At 36.8% G+C, this 21,039-nt stretch overlaps 2 protein-coding genes across 4 annotated transcripts; one reads left to right on the top strand and one right to left on the bottom strand.

Moving 5' to 3' along the window:
• Positions 1 to 802: 802 nt before the first annotated feature.
• Positions 803 to 13,353, top strand: LOC137951673 (uncharacterized). Of its 3 annotated transcripts, XM_068798502.1 has the most exons (11): positions 803 to 1,000; positions 2,456 to 2,633; positions 2,791 to 2,935; positions 3,373 to 3,463; positions 4,167 to 4,364; positions 4,517 to 4,758; positions 5,827 to 5,958; positions 10,286 to 10,353; positions 10,504 to 10,565; positions 11,803 to 11,941; positions 12,840 to 13,353. In XM_068798502.1, exons 2-10 carry the CDS (start codon positions 2,521 to 2,523, stop codon positions 11,934 to 11,936), a joined length of 1,185 nt encoding a protein of 394 aa, XP_068654603.1. In that variant the 5' UTR covers positions 803 to 1,000; positions 2,456 to 2,520; the 3' UTR covers positions 11,937 to 11,941; positions 12,840 to 13,353. The 3 variants fall into 3 exon arrangements, with proteins under 3 accessions (XP_068654603.1, XP_068654602.1, XP_068654604.1); XM_068798501.1 differs by lacking the exon at positions 12,840 to 13,353 and having other exon boundaries at positions 11,803 to 12,366; XM_068798503.1 differs by lacking the exons at positions 5,827 to 5,958; positions 12,840 to 13,353 and having other exon boundaries at positions 11,803 to 12,366.
• A 1,375-nt stretch (positions 13,354 to 14,728) lies between these two features.
• Positions 14,729 to 16,894, bottom strand: LOC137951309 (dehydrogenase/reductase SDR family member FEY-like). The gene is made up of 8 exons (XM_068797891.1): positions 16,728 to 16,894; positions 16,254 to 16,374; positions 16,016 to 16,133; positions 15,652 to 15,788; positions 15,464 to 15,565; positions 15,190 to 15,285; positions 15,032 to 15,080; positions 14,729 to 14,940 (listed from the first exon to the last, which is right to left on the bottom strand). Exons 1-8 carry the CDS (start codon positions 16,892 to 16,894, stop codon positions 14,729 to 14,731), a joined length of 1,002 nt encoding a protein of 333 aa, XP_068653992.1.
• Positions 16,895 to 21,039: the final 4,145 nt, after the last annotated feature.

The following is a 21,039-nucleotide window of genomic DNA, read 5'->3' as shown; positions in this document are numbered from 1 at the left end:
TTATTCTTCCTAGTTTAAATTACTAAGTGCACACTATCCTAAATATTGATTATTGAGAAAACCCATGTACAAACCTTATGCTAAGTTTGTGGCCATACGGAGAAAACCCATACAAATACCAACAAGCAACAGAGAAGTGTGGGAAACTAACACAACTAGTTATCTCCATAATCTCATCTCTCACAATTTAAAGACCTACATGAGATCTCCCTCTTGAGCAGGTTCGAGTACATAAATAAACTTGTTGAACCTTCTTCTATCCCATCAACTGTTAATTTTTGAAAATAAATATGAAGGAAATAATCTCATCCTACTCAACTCTATTCATAAGTGATTCTATTACATAAACAATTCTTCTTGATACGAAAGGTTTACTTATCCTTTCCATTTTATTGGATGGTGGCTAACAACTTATATTTTCCCAATGCCATTTTATTGGATCAAGACCATGTAGAAATAACGAACCCACAAATTTTAAATGGTCAGTGAAAACAATAAAAAAATTTAACAGATAATGCGATTAAATGATTCTCCTGGTAATAAATAGATAAAATATAATATAAAAAAATTCAAGTTAATTTTTCTTTCCAACCCTCTTGACATATTCTAACTTATATAAATAAAGAATTAGATTCGATTTAATTAATCAATTAAATTGAAGCTGGATAACATTAGTAAAAAAGAGAGAATAAAGTCGACAAAGAGCGAGTGTAAGATTGCAAATGGGACCTTATCTCTGACTCTTCATCATCACCGTTTATCTACAATTTAGGAGTCGCCCGATTACTGTCGGTGAGCGAAGAGATTTCCCGCCACCGTTGCCTTACCAATTCTCTTCCAAGAATTCAACATATTCGCCTCTCTCGTCTACAAGGAGAGAGCGAAGAGATTTCCTGCCTCCGCTGCCTTACCAATTTTCTTCCAAGAATTCAAGATATTCACCTCTCTCGTGTACAATGCTTTCGCGTATTTCCTGCAAAATACTGTCCGATTTGTAAAGGTAAGATTGATGGTAAATGTTGTGTTTCTCATGTCGACCGAAGAATCTCTCGAGCATGAGGTACATATGTTTGTGTGTAACATTGAAGAAATTAGAGGATCAGTCATGGTTTAGAAAATTGTTTAGATCCGCTGTTGTTTTCCTAGTCGATGGATCGAATTACGAATGGAAACTGGATTTAGTATGTTGATAAGTATTTGGTTTCTCTCGTGGTTCGAGTTTTTACTTGCTTTCAGAGAGTTTGATCCAGTTATCTTGTCGAAATGACCATTGAAGTGGCTGATATGGAAATGTCCAGTAAAATCGTACCGATTCATGGTCGGAAGTAGGTCTTGGGAATGTTAAGGCTCGAGGTCGATACAGGCATTCACGGGAATTATTTAGTTTCACTGAGGAAGTCATATAAAGCACGGTGTCGAATGTTATCATTTTCCAACAGTTACAGTGCATATGTTTACATATATATAGCCACACAATAGCTATGAGGTTGTGCGCCTTACGATAGGTGCGTCGGCACGCTGTTGCAGAGTGAAAATGCAGTCTCATAAAAGAAATTTTCTATATATGTTACGTGGTCTCAGATTTGCATGACTAGGTCTTCAACGTGTCAGAGAAGTGCTATGGCGTTTCTTAGGCACGAAGCAAATGATAGCAACGGAGAAGAAGGACAAATGAAGAAGGGTAAATCCCCTAGGAAATGACTTAAAAGCAAGCTAGCATGGAGAGTTGTAATGGGCAGAAAATGTAGAAAAGATCCTATTTCCTACTATTGCCTAGTTGCGACATGTGTTATTAAAACATTCTCGTATTAATGTATTGTTAATAAGATTTTTTTTTTTATGTCTTAGAATCTTTCATATTAATATCTTATAGTTGTTGAATTTGTTTTTAATTTTTTTCTTTATTTATGTAACATCAGTGTTCTCTCATTCTGTTCTCTGTCAGTAGTTTCCTTGTGTCTGGTTGAACTATATATTTTTTAAAGTTATAAGCCTTATTTGGGTATGCAGAGGTGTTCGAATCCTTGTAATAAGTTTCTTCTCTGCCCTATTGAGATTCTTTAGATGGAGACTTCAAAAACCTGTTCCATTTATTGGACAAGTGGCTTTACATTTTGTTTTTCTATAATTTGAAGTTAATAGAATTCTCAATGTTCTTGCTCTGTCCCGTGTAAATAACGTGATTTAACCTTCAACAAATAACGTGATTTTGCTCTTTCCTGTGCAAATAACGTGATTTAACCTTCAACAAAGTGAACAATCTTGTAGGATTTTTTTTTTTTTTTTTGTGAAATTCCCTGAGGTGATTGAAATAAAATAAATACTAATTTTGATTTTGTCCTTAGTAGTTTATCTGTGTATTTTTTTATTTTTTATTCTATCTTTATCTTCTGATTCTTCCTACACTACACCATAAGACTTTGTCAAGTTCATTGTGTATGGTTTGTGCTTTTAGGTTGAACACTTTTTGAAGATTGGCTGTTCCTATCTGTGTTTGATTCAAAAGAGTTTCTCAGTCAGATGGATGGAGATCTTAGTATGCCTTTGCCGAAGGCTTTTCTTGATTTTCTTGAAGAAAATGGGCTGGATGCTTCAATTTATGCTGCTAGAGATTCTATTCCACGATACATAAGGTAATGAATAATATAATAGATATTTGTTGCTCTCTTATCTGTTTCTTAGTAATCTGTGTTGCAGATTTTTCAAAAAAAAAAAAAGAAAAAAAGAAAAATTTGAATCATTTGAGCTGTTTTTTGTGGTTTTTTCTTAACCTTATTTTACATTTGGAAGGATAAAACCTGGTGGTGAGTCTCAGATCCCAGAGGTTGAAATGGAGATTAAGTGTAAGCTAGAGAACATTGTATGGCTACCGGGGTTTTTTGCCATCCCAGCTCATATTCAGATTGCTAGTTCTAAAGCATACCAGGAAGGGAAGGTGAAGCCACATGATATTCTTGAATCATTTTAGTATTTTCCCATTTATGTTTGCATATGGTTGTAGGTAATTTAAGACTTGTAGCAGTCATTTGTGTGCGTTGCATTTGGACTAGAAAAATTAGAAATTTAAGGCAGGATACTTCATATCTGTGGAGCTGTCGGGTGAAACCTGATAGAGATGGAATGTGAAACAAATGGTTATTGAGAACATTGTGATGCTTAGTTTTGGCTTCTGTTCCCTCTAAAGTTCTGTGGATTTTATACATGTGTTGGTTGTGTTTGCCATTTTTGAAGTGGTGGACTGCCTGAGATTTGGTGATGACTAAAATGATTATCCCAGTTTTAGTTTTATCAATGTTTACAATTTTGATCATCTATCATAGCCACACGTATTAACTTGTATTTTCTGCTTTGCTATTTTCCTTGTGTTGTCAGATCTATGGAATTGATGCAGCATCTGGTGCAGCTGTTATGTCTTTGGACATCTCTCCTGGAGATCATGTTCTTGATCTTTGTGCTGCTCCAGGTACTCATTCCTTTGGACTTGTTAATTATGTTTTCTGCTGTTCTTATTCGATGTTAGTTTGAAGAACTAACTTAGATGCTTGAGATGGAGACAAGGATGTCAAAATGGATGTTTGACAAAGCTACGTGAGACCAAATTACAAATTTATGTATCAAAGATAACATATGATAGCACAAATAAACAAGTAAATAATAGAGAATCATTTGAACGGTTTTGGACGTGTTTGAAGGAGGCATAATGGTTTACCTGTGAGGACAGTCTTGTTGTTATTTGATTAGTGTTTGACAAGAAATTCAGGGAGGCAAAATGTGACACGGATAAATTCACATTTTGCTTCCTTAACCTCCTTGTTTGGTATCTTGTCTCTCTTTTTTCCTTTTCTGATGGTGGTATTTGTTGTCTTTGATTATCTGTAGAACTGTGCTGGGGTTGAATCAACTAGTAATCTTCGGTGATATTTTAATTTCTTATGGTATATTTGGTGTCATTTCCAGAAAAAAGACACAAGGAACTATCCTTTAGAGCATTAGTAAAATGTAGAAACAGGTATTACTGCTGAGAATTCTAAAAGTCTTTGGTTCTGCTTTTCTTGAAAAATAATTTTTAATTACAGAAGTTTCCATGTAGAATTTGTCACATTTATTTTTCTGCAATAGCACATTTGTCTAGGGAACTGTTACTCATTAATTCTTTTATCTTTCAGGTGCCAAGTTGTGTATGCTCTCAGATCTTCTTGGTAACTCAGGGTCCCTCACTGGTGTCGATGTTGCGAAACATCGCTTGGCAGCTTGTAGATCGATGTTGCAGAAATACTCTTTAGGAGACCGTTGTCGTCTTTTTGTTGCAGATGGATCAACTTTTTCTCTTTTACCCTTAAGAGTTCATACAGATTCAAGATTAGGTTAGTGATTGCTGAAGAAATGTTTGTGAGTGGGTTATTATCAACCAGTTTTGGCTAGTGAATTTCTGCAATCTTCTATTTGTATCTTCTTTAATCCCCATTGGTTGTTTGTCTATTTAGTTCACTGCTTTACAAGTTATTGTTCTGTCTAGAAATGCTCAGGAATGATATGTGTGAAGAGAAGATTGATGTATTTAGGGAGTGGACATCTAGGAGGTCATGGAAAGAAAGAAAAATGGCTGCCAAAGCAAGAAATAATTTGCATGTGATATCAGTGAACACAGAACCGGAATTAATCTTTTATGGCCAACAATCTGGAGTGATTGGACTCAGTAAAAGTAAGCTTTTTGAAAGTGGATGTAGCAGCGAGGCATCAAAGTTAGGTTATGACAAGGTACTGACACACTTTCTTTGATAAGTAATCAATTCCACGAGGTTTTGCTCCAAATAGAAAAATTGCCTGCTGGAACTGAGAGTGTTATACAAGTAAGTATCTAAGAGTAGAACCGGGCTGTTTAGGAAAATGGACAATTTATTTGTTTGCTAGCATGTAAGAAGCTTCCTTGCAGTAGATGCAGCTTGGTTGCCTCCATTGTGTTGCTTTCAAACTTGGTTTTCTTTGTTGTTTCCAATCTACTAGAGAAACTAGCACTATTTCTAAGCTCTGTTTCAAAATTTGCATTTTCAATCATGTCTTATGTCATGATTTTCTTGGGTTCCATGGACTGTCATGATTTCCTCTATGGATTGAGGTGAAGTTTGATCAGCGCATAGACAACTCAAAATCACTCTAAGACGTTAATCTTTAGTTATATAAAAGTTGGAAAAAATTGTTCAATGCCTTCTTTCTTTCTGGGTAAACTTGCTCAGCTCACACATCTCAATGAATCTTGTTCCACAATGTTTGGTTATTTTTCAAAATGTTCAAGTTGAAGCTTGATAGGACCATAACAACTTAAAACAAAATGTATATCAAACATTACTCTTTCTGCTGGGAAAAGAGTGAGGTCTTTGTAAGAAAATCTTTGTTGTCACATTTGGAGTGAGATATGATGTTGGGGACAAACACAAAAACTTTGTGGATGAAGTCATTTTTCCGTGTTTTCCTTTGTGTTCTTTAAAACTATTTTTATGCTATAAGGTTAAACCATGAAGCATCTTGTATGCACTATACCTTGATTTGCCAATAGTGCTTCTATATTTTATGGTTATTTAATCCATTGACAGTTTCCAAAAAAAAAAAAAAAAAAAAAACTAGTGATTATATGGATATAAGATTAAACCGTGAAGCATCTTGTATATCCTCTACCTTGATTTGCCAATAATGCTTCAATATCTTATGCTTATTAGTATATTCATTTTCTTGATGTGTCAATTAATTTTTTTCTCATTTATTTGGTTTAGTTTGCTATGTTTTGAAGTATCATTTGAGAGTTTGTTAAATACTTGGGAGAACTACTAGGTACTTATTGATGCGGAGTGTACACATGATGGGTCATTCAGGCACATTGAAAAATTTGAGCATTGGGGATGGGCAACACTTCAACGTCGAGTATTGGACGCAAAAAGGACAGACTCCTTGACCCACCTTCAGGTGACTAGCAAGGGCCAATCATGACATGTTTTATATTTTGAAAAACCAAGAGGGGATTATCTAAGATTTATTTTTATCATTACTTTTTGAATGGGCTATAAATTTTATTAAAAGAGGAAAAATTACATCCGTAGAGTAAGACTTACAACCATGGGGACAAGATATGGCAAGATGTTGATAACAATTCCCAATTTCGTTAAAGAATCTGCTGAATAGTTAGAGAATTCCCTGATTTCGTAAAAGAGTCTGCTGAATAGTTAAAAGTATTATCTGACACTGTTTGCTCGACATCATTCAAGCCTCAATTGTGTTTGGGGTTCAATATTCCAAAAGAAAAGTATTATTTGACACCATTTACTGCTTGGAGTATTGAGAATTCTGCAGGAGACATTTTTGTTAAGAGTATTGATTTCAAAGAGTTTGGTTTCATTGGGGGGCAAAAAGTCTACTAGCTTATAGTTACTCCACATCTATGACTAATTGTCTGAGGATTAGACATGTTGTGTGTGTGAGAATAGTCCTATATTTGTTTGAGTTTGAAAAACCCTATACTTATTAGTTAGGAAGAGACCATGATAAAGTGGGTCTGTGTCCATCCCAAAACGAATAGCCAGAGTTAGGAGGTCTCTTCCCAAGTGATAAGCACAAGTTTTTTCTTATCATGGATTCATGTGGGTTTATTCTTAATACTCCCTCACATGTGTGGACCCTCTTTGTAACTAACACGTGATCATTTTGGGTGGAGGCCCATGTATGAGTAGTTGTTCTAATATTTTGTTAAAGTTGGGTCATGGTCCATCCCAAAATGATTGGTGGCAGTTAGGGGACCTCTTTCCAAGAAATAAGCTCAAGTCCATGTAAACATATTAAACTAACTTACTACATAGTCTAAGATAAAGCTTAAAAAAGGAACATAAGCTAGCAATTTAAACACATTAAAAACTAATATTAAAATACTCCAAATACTCCAAACATTCAAAAAGACTAAACTCCTGGCATTTTCCTTGCAATCCTTCTTCTTGCAAAGTCTGATGATCATCCACCTTCTATGTTTTAATTGATACATGTTGAGGCATTGACTACATATGACATTGAAGCCCTGATGACGTTGGCCATTGTGAGATGTTAGCACTCTTGCTTATTTTAAAATTTCTTTTGTACTTCCAGTAGAAAAACAAATCACGACCCATGGGAGGTTGGCAAAAAAAATTTCTTGAGGATTTTTTTTCAGTCTTTAAAGTTTGAAAGAGTATGTATGATTTATATGAACCCTTTGTTAATAATGTAAAGATGTCTTTTTCTACCTGGAGATGGTCAGGGAATTAGGTGTTGGAGTAGTATAAAGTTGGAGAGTCAGAGGTGCTGTAACAGTATGATCAAAGACAATCTTTGATTGGGAGGGATCAGAAGTTTCAGTAAATTATTATCTAAAATGAAGAAAACCTGTGAATAATAAAGCATCTGCTATGAGTTTCACAGTCAATACAAAGCATGTTACTGTTGTAGGACCTACTTGTGTCAAATTTGAGTGAAACCTCTTGACAAGTCTTGGGCCCCACCAAATTATGAACGAATCAGTTCAGACAAGGCGTCTGGCTGATGGTAAACCTTGCCCTTTTCTGACTTAATATCCCATAGCTCTTCCTTGAGGTCCAACTTGATTCTTAATGATACTCAAGATAGGACTCTTGATAGGAGTAGAATGAGTATAACATACTATATAGTGGATTAAGACATGTTTTCATGGTATTTACCATCTATACTTCTCCATTCCTTTACCCATGGAATCAAATTCTTCTGTGTTCAGCTTTAATAAATCAGACAAACTTCTCCATGACATTTGCTTAATTATTATGATGAGATTTGTGCTTTATCCATTTCATTCCAAGTTTCATGAATTTATGCCATGTGGAGTGCAAATTCAACAATGGACAATCTAGCAGGCATTGATGTCTCATTACTCTTTCCTATTTGTGAAAACTCTTATCTGTTGCAAATCACGGTTTGATTATTTTCTTCTTCTGTGATGTAATTTTGTTTTTTCTTTATTTTCTTGTAATTTTCCGTATATTATTTTCCTTTTGATAATATTCTCATATTTTTTTACCCAAAAAAAATTATTTGTCAAAAATTGCTTCAAATAGCTCCCTCATTGAACTATCAACTTACTTTGATTGCCAATCAGATATTTCCCAGTAGAAATAGAATTACCTTCTTGATACCTAGATTACCATGAAATTATATTGAAAAGGAATTTCTGCCAATAATAGCCAGATTTCTGAATGAACATATTCATCCCTTCTGGCTCAAGAATAGGCTAATGTGCTTTTGGGACTTGAAAGATCCTTCTTTTGGCAAAGTGACCAGCTATTGCTTCTCTAAAATAGAAGATTGTGCTAGTTACTATATCAGTTATTTATAAGGTTGTAATCTCATTTCAGGGAGTGAATTGGCTAGACTGGAATTATTTTGTCTATGGGAATTAAACATGTGAAGTTGGGTCAAAGGCCAATCCCAAAATGACTAGCCAACTTACGAAACCTATTTTCCAACTAATAAACTCAAGATCTTTGTACTCACTAATCCATGTGGGACTATTCCTTAACACTCCCCCTCACATGTAGGCCATTTTTCTTTTGTGGCTCTGCAAGTGGATAGTTTAGGTGTAGACCATCTTTTGTGGCTCTACAAGTGGATAGTTTAGGTGTAGGCCCTTTTTTATAGCTCTACAAGTGGATAGTTTAGGTGTATGCCCTCTTTTGTGGCTCTACATGTGGATAGTTAAGTGTAGACTCTCTTTTGTGGCTTTACAAGTAGATAGGTTAGGTGTAGGCCGACATATGCTTTGATACCATATGAAGTTGGGTCAAAGGCCCATCCCAAAATGACTAGTCAACTTAGGAAACCTCTTTTTCAACTAATAAACTCAAGATTTTTGTACTCACTAATACATGTGGGACTATTCCTTAACAAAACATACAACTGAAGCTGTGGCTTTGTCTTTCTTCACTTCTTTTAGGGTTTGTAGGAGATTTTTGTCACCTTCGCTTTTCTTTGATGGAGATACCTCAAGTGTAGAGATTTGTTGAGCTCTTATGTGATTTGTGATGACATTGTTTGCTTGGAACTGATCATGCTTGCTTTATCGAATGTACGTGGGCTTTTCATCTGTTTTGTGAAGTTGGGTCCAAGGCCCATCCCATAATGACTAATCAACTTAGGAAACTTCTTTCCCAACTAATAAACTCAGGATCTTTGTACTCACTAATCCATGTGGAACTATTCCTTAACACTCCCCCTCACGTGTAGGCCCTCTTTTGTAGCTTTACAAGTGGATAATTTAGGTGTAGGCCCTCTTTTGAGGCTCCACAAGTGGATAATTTAGGTGTAGGCCTTTTTTGTGGCTGCACAAGTGGATAATTTAGGTGTAGGCTTTTTTTTGTGGCTCTACAAGTGGATAATTTAGGTGTAGTCCCACATATGAGTACCTGCTCTGATACCATGTCAAGTTGAGTCAAAGGCCCATCCTAAAATGACTAGTCAATTTAGGAAGCCTCTTTCCCAACTAATAAACTCAAGATCTTTGTATTTACTAATTCATGTGGGATTATTCCTTAATACTCCCCCTCACGTGTAAACCCTCTTTTGTGGTTCTACAAGTGGATAATTTAGGTGTAGGCCCTCTTTTGTGGCTCTACAAGTAGATAATTTTAGGTGTAGGCCCTCTTTTGTGGCTCTACAAGTGGATAATTTAGGTGTAGGCCCACATATGAGTACCTACTCTGGTACCATGTTAAGTTGGGTCCAATGCCCATCCCAAAATGACTAGCCAACTTAGGAAACCTATTTCCCAACTAATAAACTCAAAATCTTTGTACTCACTAATCCATGTAGGACTATTCCTTAACATGTTTGTTCCTCCTTATTCTCCTGTTTTGGGAGGTCTTCTTCCTGTATTATAGTTCTTTTGGTTCTTAATAAGCTTCTATGAAAAAGAAGATATGGGCAATGAGGTAGTTCTTTTGTATTATAGCTCTACAAAGAAGAAGTAAAGAGTAAGAAACATCAAGAAAATGGAGTAAGTCCCTCAGATCACAGATGAAAGAGATTTTGTCTTCCCACTTTAATTGCTCCTTGAATTGGCTTCCACTTGTTTACTATCTTTTTTGAATTTTCTCCTTTTTGAGCCGGTAGTGCACTTCAATGGATGCCATTTTCCCTAGATACGTGTGCACAAAAACCGATTTGTATTATACTCCTAAAATCCCTAAATTTATACCAGTATACCTAGCTTTTTTCACTTACTTTTTCTGTCTTGTTTAAGCAGTTAAAACTTCTGACTAATGGATTCAAATTACTGAAGACTGGGGGCTCACTTGTCTACAGCACTTGCAGGTATTGTAACTGTACAGAGTCTAACCATATTTATTTATTTATTATTATAGTGTTCTCGGATTTTGGGCGGGAAAGAGACTGTGGTGTGCGACTCTGCCCTGGTGCAAAATCTGTCATATGACTCCTTACCTTTTGCTTAAATTCCAACAGTTTAACTGTTGCTCAAAATGAAGACGTGGTGGATCAATTTCTTTCTGAAAATCCTTCTGCCGGTATGTCATCTTATGCTTCTAAAACTGTTTCAAGTAAAATGGAATACTTACCTATTTGATTCAGGGTCCATATTTAGTTAATTAACTCCTTTAAAAAAAAGAAAAAAATTATTTTCCCCCTTAAATTACGAAGGTGAGTGGGATGTGTGTATTTTTCAATCTAAGTAAGTTCTGTAAATAAGAGCAGGGGGTCAAGATTGAATCATTGTTATTTCGACTCTCTTTCTCTTAGGCTTTCCTCTTGTTCTCTCTTTTCTTCTTTTTCTTCTTATTTTTCTTACCCTTAAACTCCCTCCCTCTGATTTATTCAACCTTCTTCTCCTTCTCTACTCTTCTGAGCAAGTATATCAATTTGGGACTCTTAATAATGAAAACATACACATTCACATATATGCACAAATGCACATGATGATGTGGGATGACAACATGATTTTAATTGATGCGATTGATTATCGATTAGCTGCTGGAACTAGAAAGGAAAAGGAAGAGAAAATAGAGAAGAAAGGAGAAGAATTGGGAAGAAGATAGAAGAAGACGTGAGAAGGATAGAGATTGAAAAGAAGAAGAAAGGAGAAGAATAGTGAGGAAGGAAAAGCAGAAGGAGAAGGAGAAGAAGAGAAAACCAAGAGAGAAATTTTATTTTATCTTGAAAAAACTACATTCAACATGCTGTTATAGTCTATTAATAATTAATATTGAAATTTAAACTCAAAATAGATAAGATTAATATCTGATCAAATCCAGTAAAATCAGGAAAGATAAAATGAAAATAAAATAAAAGGTATTACAAAAATAAATAATTTCAACCATAATTGGTAGGTCCACTGAAGCCTGATTGGCATATTGGTCTCCTCCACACGATCTCACTGCTTCCACTGTTGTGTTGGGATCTATTCTAATGTGAATCAAGAAAAAAGACAGTTAATTTGACTACTCTTCAACTGCTAGGAACAACTGTTCTTAAAAGTGGACCAAATATGTGTCGGACTTAAACCTCTTCTGGTGCTCGAGTTCAAGTAAATTGGGTTCCTGCAACTTTAGTCCAGATTTAATTGAGAAAAAGGAGAACGAAAAAATGGGAAAAACAAAGTCTTGATGGGTTCTGGTTTGCTTCTGATTTTACTTTTACAATGTGGAAAGAGATTCACCAGGGCCATATGCATGACTCTGGTACTTATGTGCCTTGCTGATTGACAATGTCATTTTTGAACCAATAGCCATTCTTTTGGTCTGACAGAGTTGCAAGAGATCAATGCTGCAAAGAATTGGCCCTGTAGGAGTGGTGGTATCCCAAAGACGTTGCGCTTTGATCCCTTGGTCTCCCGAACTAGTGGGCTTTTTATTGCAAAGTTTGTCAAATTGTCCACTTGATGAAGGTTCTCTTCTAAACCCTTACCAAACAATTCCATTATTAAGTACATATTTATCTCTACAAAGTTCCTTTATATGTTTTGTACGCTTCACACCCTTGTGAATTTCATAAAAAGAAGGCTGCTACTAGGAGTGTGTTTTTGTGAGGTAGGTGCAGATAAATTTTGCTTGTGTTCAACGTCCTTCGATGTAATATATGTTACACCACCATTACTCTTGCTGATTTGTTTGCCCATACCAAACAGCTAGTCCTTGGTGAAGATCATTTCAGAGGTTTAATTAGGTGCTTTGTGGTAGTGGGTGTTCTCATGTCTTATTTGGCGAATGCAACATCGTTTTACAAGTATTATTTGTGTATGGTTTGATTCTATTAAATTTCCCTAGAACCTTCGATCTGCTTATGCGAAGAGAAATTACTATAAACCTTAGATTGTGTGTTTTTTTTTTGGGGGGGGGGGGGTTGGAGGGTGTGTTATGCTTTGTTACTTGTACTAACATGAACTTAGTGTACAAGATGCATTAAGTCGCATATCTAGAAATTTGAATTGTGGATCAACAATAGAATGATTATAGTGTAGGGTTTCTTGTCCTCATCTCTGAAAGCCACATTCTTATTACAAGCAGTTTTGAAACAGTCATATTGAATGATTGCGAACTGTATATTCACTTGGAAAGTTTCTTTGTGGATATAACTTTTCCACTTAAATTGTATAACCCCAATCTGCATCTCATCTTGTTATATATGCCTTTTGAATTAAGAACATAGTTACTACGATGTAGAAGATGGCACTTTCCCATGAAAACATGTTTTTTCAGCTGAAAATGAACTCTTTTCAGAAGGTTGTGAAAGATGTTTATCAAAACTAATGGTTGTATCACTGAAATATGACACGAAACTTGCAGATACATGGTGGAAAATTTTTCCTGATGTGGAACAGTCGAGAAAATCTGGTTCTCAAGATAAGTGAATTTCTCTTTTTGATGTTGAGACGTGGTTCGCGGTTCAAGAAATCTCAGGAGTACGTCTTTACGCGAGTTCGAGCGCAAGACATTCGGATGTTACCTGGCTCTGGGGGTGTGGGCCTCTACCTTTTCCTGGGCCTTAATTGAATCAAAATCCTCAACAGCATAGGTCCATAGACTGTTGAATAGTTAGAAGAAAGAAAGCAAAAGCACTTTAACCATGATTAAGATTTTAATTAAACTAATCGGTGAAAATCCTTCCAGCTTTGTCTTATGTCCTGGATCACGATTCGATGATGATCATAAGAATATCTGTCTTTGTGGGGTTCCTTTATCATGATCAAGAAAGAGCTAAAGGGGAGGTGAACCTCTCCAACCTGGCACAATGTGGTTAGTGGGAAGTGACAATTTAAGCAAGACGGTGGTAAAGATGAGAAAGATGCTAATCATATTGTTGTATTCACCACATAAATGGGATCAATTGACCTTGGCAATCCTTTTCTTAATGTGTCATCTTTCCTTTAAGAAAAGTTCACCCACAGATACAAGTTCGAGAGAATGTGATTAGCACAAGGAATAGTCAAATTGCACCTTTTTCTTCTGAGGTTGCTTTACGTCGCCACTTCAATCAGTCTAATTGGCCTTTTAGAGGTAGATATTATGATATGATTATGCTTATCTTGACTAATCGCATAGCAGTAGCATGCTTAGGTGATGGTCCCTACTGGAATCTCTCACTTGTTTGTCATGGACCCATTGTGAACTTTTTCCCTAGGTCAAATTTTTTCTCTTCCTTAACTTCATTGTTATGTAGTAACTTAAAACTGGATTAAGATTCTCATTATGAGCCCTCGTGACACCAAAAAGTGGACAATTTTTTCCTAAAATTTCTTTGATAGAGAGACCCAAGCTTACTAGATGCAAGAAGTCATCGAGCTCTCTTATCTTTTTGTAGTGCAATTGAGCCTTCCACTCAAAGGCCAAAGCTTATGCTAAATGTCAAATAGAAGGCCTTGGCATATTTACCACTTTCCACTCTTTGCTCCAATCGTTGCTTGAATGTAGTCATTTCACTCTCAATACTCTCTTTCTCAAGCCTCTACAAGACCTTTTGAGTTGAAAGTGTTTGCTAAACAATCATTCTAGTTTAACTTAGTAAACATGCATAGAACAAAGCAAAGTTTTGATAATGTTATAGGCAATGCTGGTAGTGAAGGTGAAATCTGTTTTAAACATGTTAGTGCAGATAGAAAATTTATACAGGATTTATATTACCTAGATACAGTGAATCATTCTTATTTTTGCATTAAATATGAGAATATGAAATTTCAATTTCTTTCCATAATATTTAAATGAGATGAAGTGATATAATGTTATTTTTTTTCAATTTTAATGGTATGTTTCAAATAAAAATGTAGAGTTGCCTTAGAATGAGAGAGATGAAGTGATCATGTAATGTTATTTTATCTTTTAAACTTTCTATTTTTAAGAATTAATAAAAATCCATTTTAATCCAGAGAAGATAGATCACCTTAGAGTAATGACCTTTTTTTGTTCTTACATAAACCTTGGTCCCAAATAAAAACTTGGTGTTATAAAACATGAGCACTTGGACTAGGGCTATAAGCCTCGAAAAAAATTTGGTTTAAAAAAGATTTTTTTGTCCTTCCTTTAATTCATATAACTATGGTGGCTGAAATGGAGTCAGATTGAATTTATTAACTTATGTGTGACATTAATATAGGTTGATTAATTTAAAACTAGAGGGGTACCTTTTGTCACAAAAAAATGATTTACAATGACTGTAAAACTGTATACCAATCCCTCAACTAATCTCGATTGGCAAACACTTGCTCAACATAATCAGCTTTAACCCTTGAGATCTCCAATGTCTCCTTCCAAACTTCTATGCAGGAGTTCATATCTCCTACTTGGGGTGAAACTTTCCCAGGCTTACAATTACTTGAATAGTAGGCAAAGTCTTTAACAAGATTGTCTGCAACCAGGTCATCTGTGGCACAAAACAGAACACTTCTTGCCCCTAATTATATAACACAACAAGGGTAAGAATTCTGCAGTATTAGCCAGAGAAAAAAAGCTCTCTTTGATGAGTGTTGTTGGAGCTTCATTACCTTGAGCTGGATCAAACCTCCAGAATGATTTCTTTCTAACCCCAGGAACCTGAAGAGTATTTTTGAATTGATGTTTGTATTTGCTAGCTTAGTATAAAAAATAACAAAAACCATATTGATAACCTTTTTTCAATAAAAAAAAAGTCATGAAAGCTCACCAGGTTGGTTGTAACAATCCCTGGATGCACTGCAATGCACTGAATGGAAGCCTTCTTCTCCAAGAGCTTGATAGCAAGAATCTTGAGGAACATGAGCTGCAAATAAGGAGCAAAAAACCATTCCTTTACATGCACAAACTGAAGATTCCACTTCTATGAGTAACAAGAACAAAAGTTTCTTATTAGCAGAAGTGAAAAAATAGTGATGTGATTACTAGTTAATCAAGATATGGGAAGTGAGGAAAAGATCAAGAAGGGTGAGTAGGGTCTGTGCCTGTGCTAGCTTGCTTGTTCCGTAGGCTCTTATACTGCTGAATTTGGAGTTTTCAACTTTGAGGTTCCAGTGTTTTGTATCCACGACTGAACAATGATGTGCCTGAATTGAATTCAATTACTCCAAATCAATTACAAGGGCTTTCTGGATTACAATCGAAAAAGAGAGAAAGAGAATAGTAAGATTACCACGGAGTTAACATTGATAATTCGTGGAGAGGAGGCTCCGAGGAGAGAAGGTAAGAGAAGGAGGCTCAACAGTGCAGGAGCCACATGGTTCACTTGCAGATGCTGTTCTATTCCATCCTTAGAAAATCTCTGTGGCTCTGATAAAAGATAAGACAAACACCATTCTTTTCTTTAATTTTTCTCGTCAAAAGTACAAAACCAAGATAAAACAATCCATCAAAACTTTTTTTTTTGTTTTGTTTTTGTTTATGAATCTCTTCTGTTAGAAGTTGGGTTCAAGGAGGAACCCTCTTTGCGTCTCTGAGATCACCACGATGAATTCAATATGTTATCGTTTAACGATTTGTGCGAGTTGCTGTCTCACCTCCCATGAGCAAAACCCCGGCGTTGTTGATCAGAACGTCCAAGGGCTTTCTACGTCGTTCCCACTCGCCGGCGAAGCTCCGGACGGAGGAGAGGGAGAGAAGGTCCAGCGCCATCACCTGCCGTCAGGTTTCCACGTTTATGGGCAGTAGAGAGCGTTACAGGTCTGGAAAACAGACGGAGGAAGAAGACAAGCCATGTCGGAGGAAGTATGAATCTCTTGATGCGCACTTACGTACCTCCACGTTTAGATTGGCGCGGCCTGGAGCCTCCTTTTGCCACCCTCGTGCGATTTCTATGGCGGCCTTCGTGTTTCTGCATGCCATTATCACGTTCGCGCCACCCAGCGCGAGCTCTCTGCAATCAAAACTCTTCAACGGTTTTCTATCAGGAACCAATAACGGATACCGAAACAAACAAAATCTGGCTGCAGTAATGGAAGACAAGAAAAACTAGGTTCTGGGTTAATTCAGTCCAGTCTGAGTGATTAACAGGTTGATGCTTGATGCTTTAAAAGATTTGGCGAGAGTGGTCAACCATGAACAATGATTTACACTTGTTTCTTTCGGATGCAGAAATTAATGGTTTCAAGTAAATCGAATGAAGAAAAGAAAGAAGAAATGGTTTTAAAGTGTCTGGGTTTGTACAGAACATCAAAGTAAATAGTCGATGCTCGATGAAGACGAGGGTGAGGCCATGAAGAAGAAGCCCTGGCAGTGCAGAGCCCTATTCCGCTGGTGGCGCCTGTAACAATGATACAGAGGCCGGAAAATTGATCGGGGAGGAGGAGACGAGAAGGAAGGTGGTATGTGAGGAGCTTCTGGCATAATATGTCCTTCACCATCTCCCATATCCCTCTCACCCAGGCTCTTCTTTCCATTCCTTCCTTCTGCAACTCTCACTCTCTCTCTGATTTCGCTCTTTGTAGAGCCACGATCAGATTGAAGTCAACACTTTGGTTACTCTTTTAAGTTTTATTTAATCCCCATGTCAAGAAAGGGACTGAAATCACCAAAGTCAAATTCTTCTTGTTCTTATTTGATTTTTAATGTGAATAGAGTTCAAAGGATCCCTGTAAATCGGGATCATTTGGCAAAGAAAAGAAAAGAAATAAGATAAATAAATGAAAAAAGATGTTTAAGTAGATGCACAACTTGGTATCAAATAAGATGGAAGTTGTTTTGTACACATGATTTAAATCTTGGATCTGGCAACCCCTTATTAGCTGTTCGTAAGGTTTGAATAATGCTAGTTCGGATATGATCTGACATTTTTATATTAGGAGATAAGGATCATCTATTAATATACGTGGGTTCCATATGAGTGAAAATTATGAGACACTCCATATGAAATCTCAAGGTATGTGATAGAGCAATTCCTTTTAGTCATCCATGTAACCTTATTTTGCTTAGTAAGTTTCTAATTCTTATCCTATGGAACCACTTGAGGATAAGAAAATATGTCAGGTATAGTTCTAATTCTAAACTAAATTAATATTTTCACTACCCACTCTCATAAACCTCATCGATTTGTTTTACTACATTTCACTTTAATTCAAAGCTTTCGAATTTTGAATCCGATCCGAATTGAATCTGACCCACATAAGAAAAACAAAAAAGAAATACAAGTAAAACTTTTGTGTTTGAATGTAACTTCGAATCTGAAATTTTAATTTATAAATAATTAGATTTTTTTTTTTTAATTTACCCTAATCTCTAATTCAGTTGCTAATGCAGTTTTGCATTCCATTCAACTCAGCTCAAATGCAAAACAAGATTAGCTAGAAAGAGAAAATTGAGAGCCATGCTTGCAGTATCTTATGTAAAATAATATATAGTATCAAATGTATATTTTTATGGAGGGCTTGTGTTAAAAGAAGTAAAACCTGTCTAGAATTTCTTGATGAAACCATCTCATCTAAGACCCTCCAGTTCCTTTCTCAATCCCAAACAAAGTCAGTTTCTTTCTCCAAGACCTAGGAGATGGGCTCAGTTATTTATTTATTTCTCTTTCATTGTAGCAAGTCAAGGAAGGTGATGCAACAAAGAGAGACCAGGACTGATGAAACACTGCCTTTATCTAGTAGGCTTGTCTCCCGTGCCCTGTCAATTTGTAGCTCCACTTCTCAACCTCTTTCTTATTCTATTCCACAGCCTTTTCTGTCTTCTATTGGTTTTTTTTTTTTTTTACCTTTCAGGAAGAGCTTGTTCTTTAGAAAATGCAACAGTTAATGATTGAGATGATTAGTAAAGTATTGCCACTTGTTACTGGAAGAGCTGGTTATTTAGAAACTGCAACAGTAAATGATTGAGATGATTAGTAAAGTATTGCCACTAGTTAAACTCATCTGTTGAGAATGCAGATATTTGAGAAACACACAGTAAAGGGTTCTGCTGCAAAGTTTACTCAGGCTGGGGTTTCATTTGGGTTCTGCTGCAAAGTTTACTCAGGCTGGGGTTTCATTTTCTATTGATTTTTATTGCTGGACATCTTGTTGCCACTTCCAAGTAGTGTTCGAATGCAGTACCCACTAAAGGGTTCCTCATGTCATCCTTGGCCTCTCATGGACAGACTCTCTGATCATTCATGAATTCCTGGTGTACACTTTTGATGAGATTTCTTTGTCATTTTTCTCTGCTGGAGTTCTTATGGCTCACCAGGGAAGCACAGAAGATCTGTATGGTTGAGACTCCATATGTTTGTTTAAATGCCCCAGAGAAGTTGATTCCCACTAATAATCAACAGAAAGGAAAACTGTCGTAGACCCTTCACATCAACCAATGCCATCCTTGGCCTCTCATTTTCTTGTGCTATGCAAAGGATTGTCTGTTTCATCCATGCCCGCATCTGACACACAGTCCCATGCTTATTGTCGCTTGTCCTCAAACGAGGTTTACTGTGCAAAATATTTTAACATCTGCTGCTTGCAACTTTCTTTCCCGAATTTCTTGTTCTTTTCCTAGCTGAAAACTACTTTTCCGTGATCCATGTCCGCTAACATTATCTTGACTCCATCTCAAGTGGTAGCGGCAAGGAAAGTCCAAGGCCACTGTAACCCAACTTGTAGACATTGTCAAGTGCGCAAGATCGACGGATTTCAAGGTGAAAAGCACATAATGAGAAGGTATTTTTGAGGCTCAAATTCTGTTTGACAAATAAATAAACTGGGCAGAGCTCAAATCCTCCTGCCATGAACTGATTGCTTTTTCATTGAAACTTCTATTGAACAACTAACTGCCACTGTTAATCTAACACTCTATTAGAATATTTTGAGCTCTTCTCAAGTAGTAAGTGAACCATCGAGAGCTTCCATTATTTTTTCTGCCTGGGTATATGATGGGGAAAACGATACTGGACTCTTCTTTGTTTGTGTTTTTTTTTGTGTGTGTGTGTGTGTGTGTGTGTGTGTGTGTGTGTGTGTGTGTGTGTGTGTGTGTGAGAGAGAGAGAGAGAGAGAGAGAGAGAGAGAGAGAGAGAGAGAGAGAGAATGGATCCTCAAATAATGCGTTTTGTCCATGCATCAGACAATTTTATGTTGTCCACTGGCAAAAACAAGAACCCCCATCCAATCATGTTCTTCCAAACGTTTTAATTACAGGACAAGAAACTGAGCACCGAGTATTTCCATGCCAGAAAGCAAACATGTCATTTGCAACTTTTCAGCTTCTTGTAGTATCTTTTATTCGAGATACATGTTTGATATATCAAGCTGTCATTTTTACTGTTTTCTATTTCATGATTTCACTTTGTGGAAGTCGAAACCAATATTACAGGGACATAAATATCAGAATTTTATCAATCATATCGCCATATGTGCTTTAATCCATCACAGAAAGCAAGAAACATACATAAACAGCTTTTTACAGACCAAAGGTCTGATTGTACTTCGTTGGCCATTTTTAACATCACCAAGTTATTGAAAGAAGGTTCTAAAAAATGGCTGAACATTTAATAACATCAGGATTTTAGGCGACCGGTCTGAAACCCTTCTCCGACGAACCCACTCGCATCATCACTACCTGGTGCTTCGACGGCCCGGCCGTGTTCTCGAATGTCACTCCCCGGGCGAGAAATCCTCCTCCGAAGATCGCTACAATAGAGGTGCGGTGATTCGACGGGCGGCCGTGTTCTCGAACAACACTCCCGGGCGAGAAACCCCTCTCCGACTATCACTGCAGTAGCGGAGGAGATGCGTGGATTTTAATTTTGGACTGGGTTTAGAACCGAGTCAACCCAGAACCCAACACCTCTGACCGGACTCGGACTGGATTCTATTCAGTCTGTTCTCAGCCGAGTCAACTCAGCGACTGAGCAGGAACATCTCATGTGTCTTTATCCATGTCCGATACAGTCTTCAAGTCCAGTGAATCTTCGCCCTCCTCTATCTTGGTTGAGTTGACCACGAGAATGACTAAAACTTTGAGAAAAGTTTCAGCTTTGACCTAGATCACTGATATTGTTGCACCAATTGGAATCAAGTTATACACTCTGGTCTCAGGTTGTCGAAATGTATATCCCAGGCAAAGACAAACTGGGGTATTTGAACAATGATCTCCCTCAACCTCCTCAGACGGATCCTACCTTTTGTCGACAAGACACAAACAACGCTATTGTCAAAAGATGGTTGATTAATTTCATGGACTCTTCCATCATCAGCAACTTCATTTGATTCTCGACAGCCATGATGGTCTGGGATGCCATTGCTACTACGTATTTTGATGGCAATGACACCTCTTAGGTATATGATCTCCGACGACATGTGACATGTCTCAAATTGTTCGGTGGCTCTCTTGAAAAATTTTACAATAATCTTTAAGGCCTTTGGCATGAATAGAAATCCGTTGATCAAACCAGATGGAGTGCCAGTATATCATCTTGGTTCAAGAAGAGCGGGTATGTGTGTTCTTGGATGGTCTCGATGATCGCCTAGACCATATCCGAAGTGATGTTCTCCAGATACAACCTTTCCCAACTGTGGAGCAAACCTACACTCACATCTACAGAGAGGCGTCAAGCAGTGATGAC

The sequence above is a fragment of the Aristolochia californica genome, unplaced genomic scaffold, assembly GCF_029961685.1.
Source record: "Aristolochia californica isolate CCGP_79_NKW_82.1479 unplaced genomic scaffold, dmAriCali1.0.hap1 SCAF_15, whole genome shotgun sequence".
In the NCBI taxonomy this organism is placed as follows: domain Eukaryota; kingdom Viridiplantae; phylum Streptophyta; class Magnoliopsida; order Piperales; family Aristolochiaceae; genus Aristolochia; species Aristolochia californica.
Note: the sequence above shows the minus strand (reverse complement) of the source record. Positions and strands in the feature narration are given on the sequence as shown.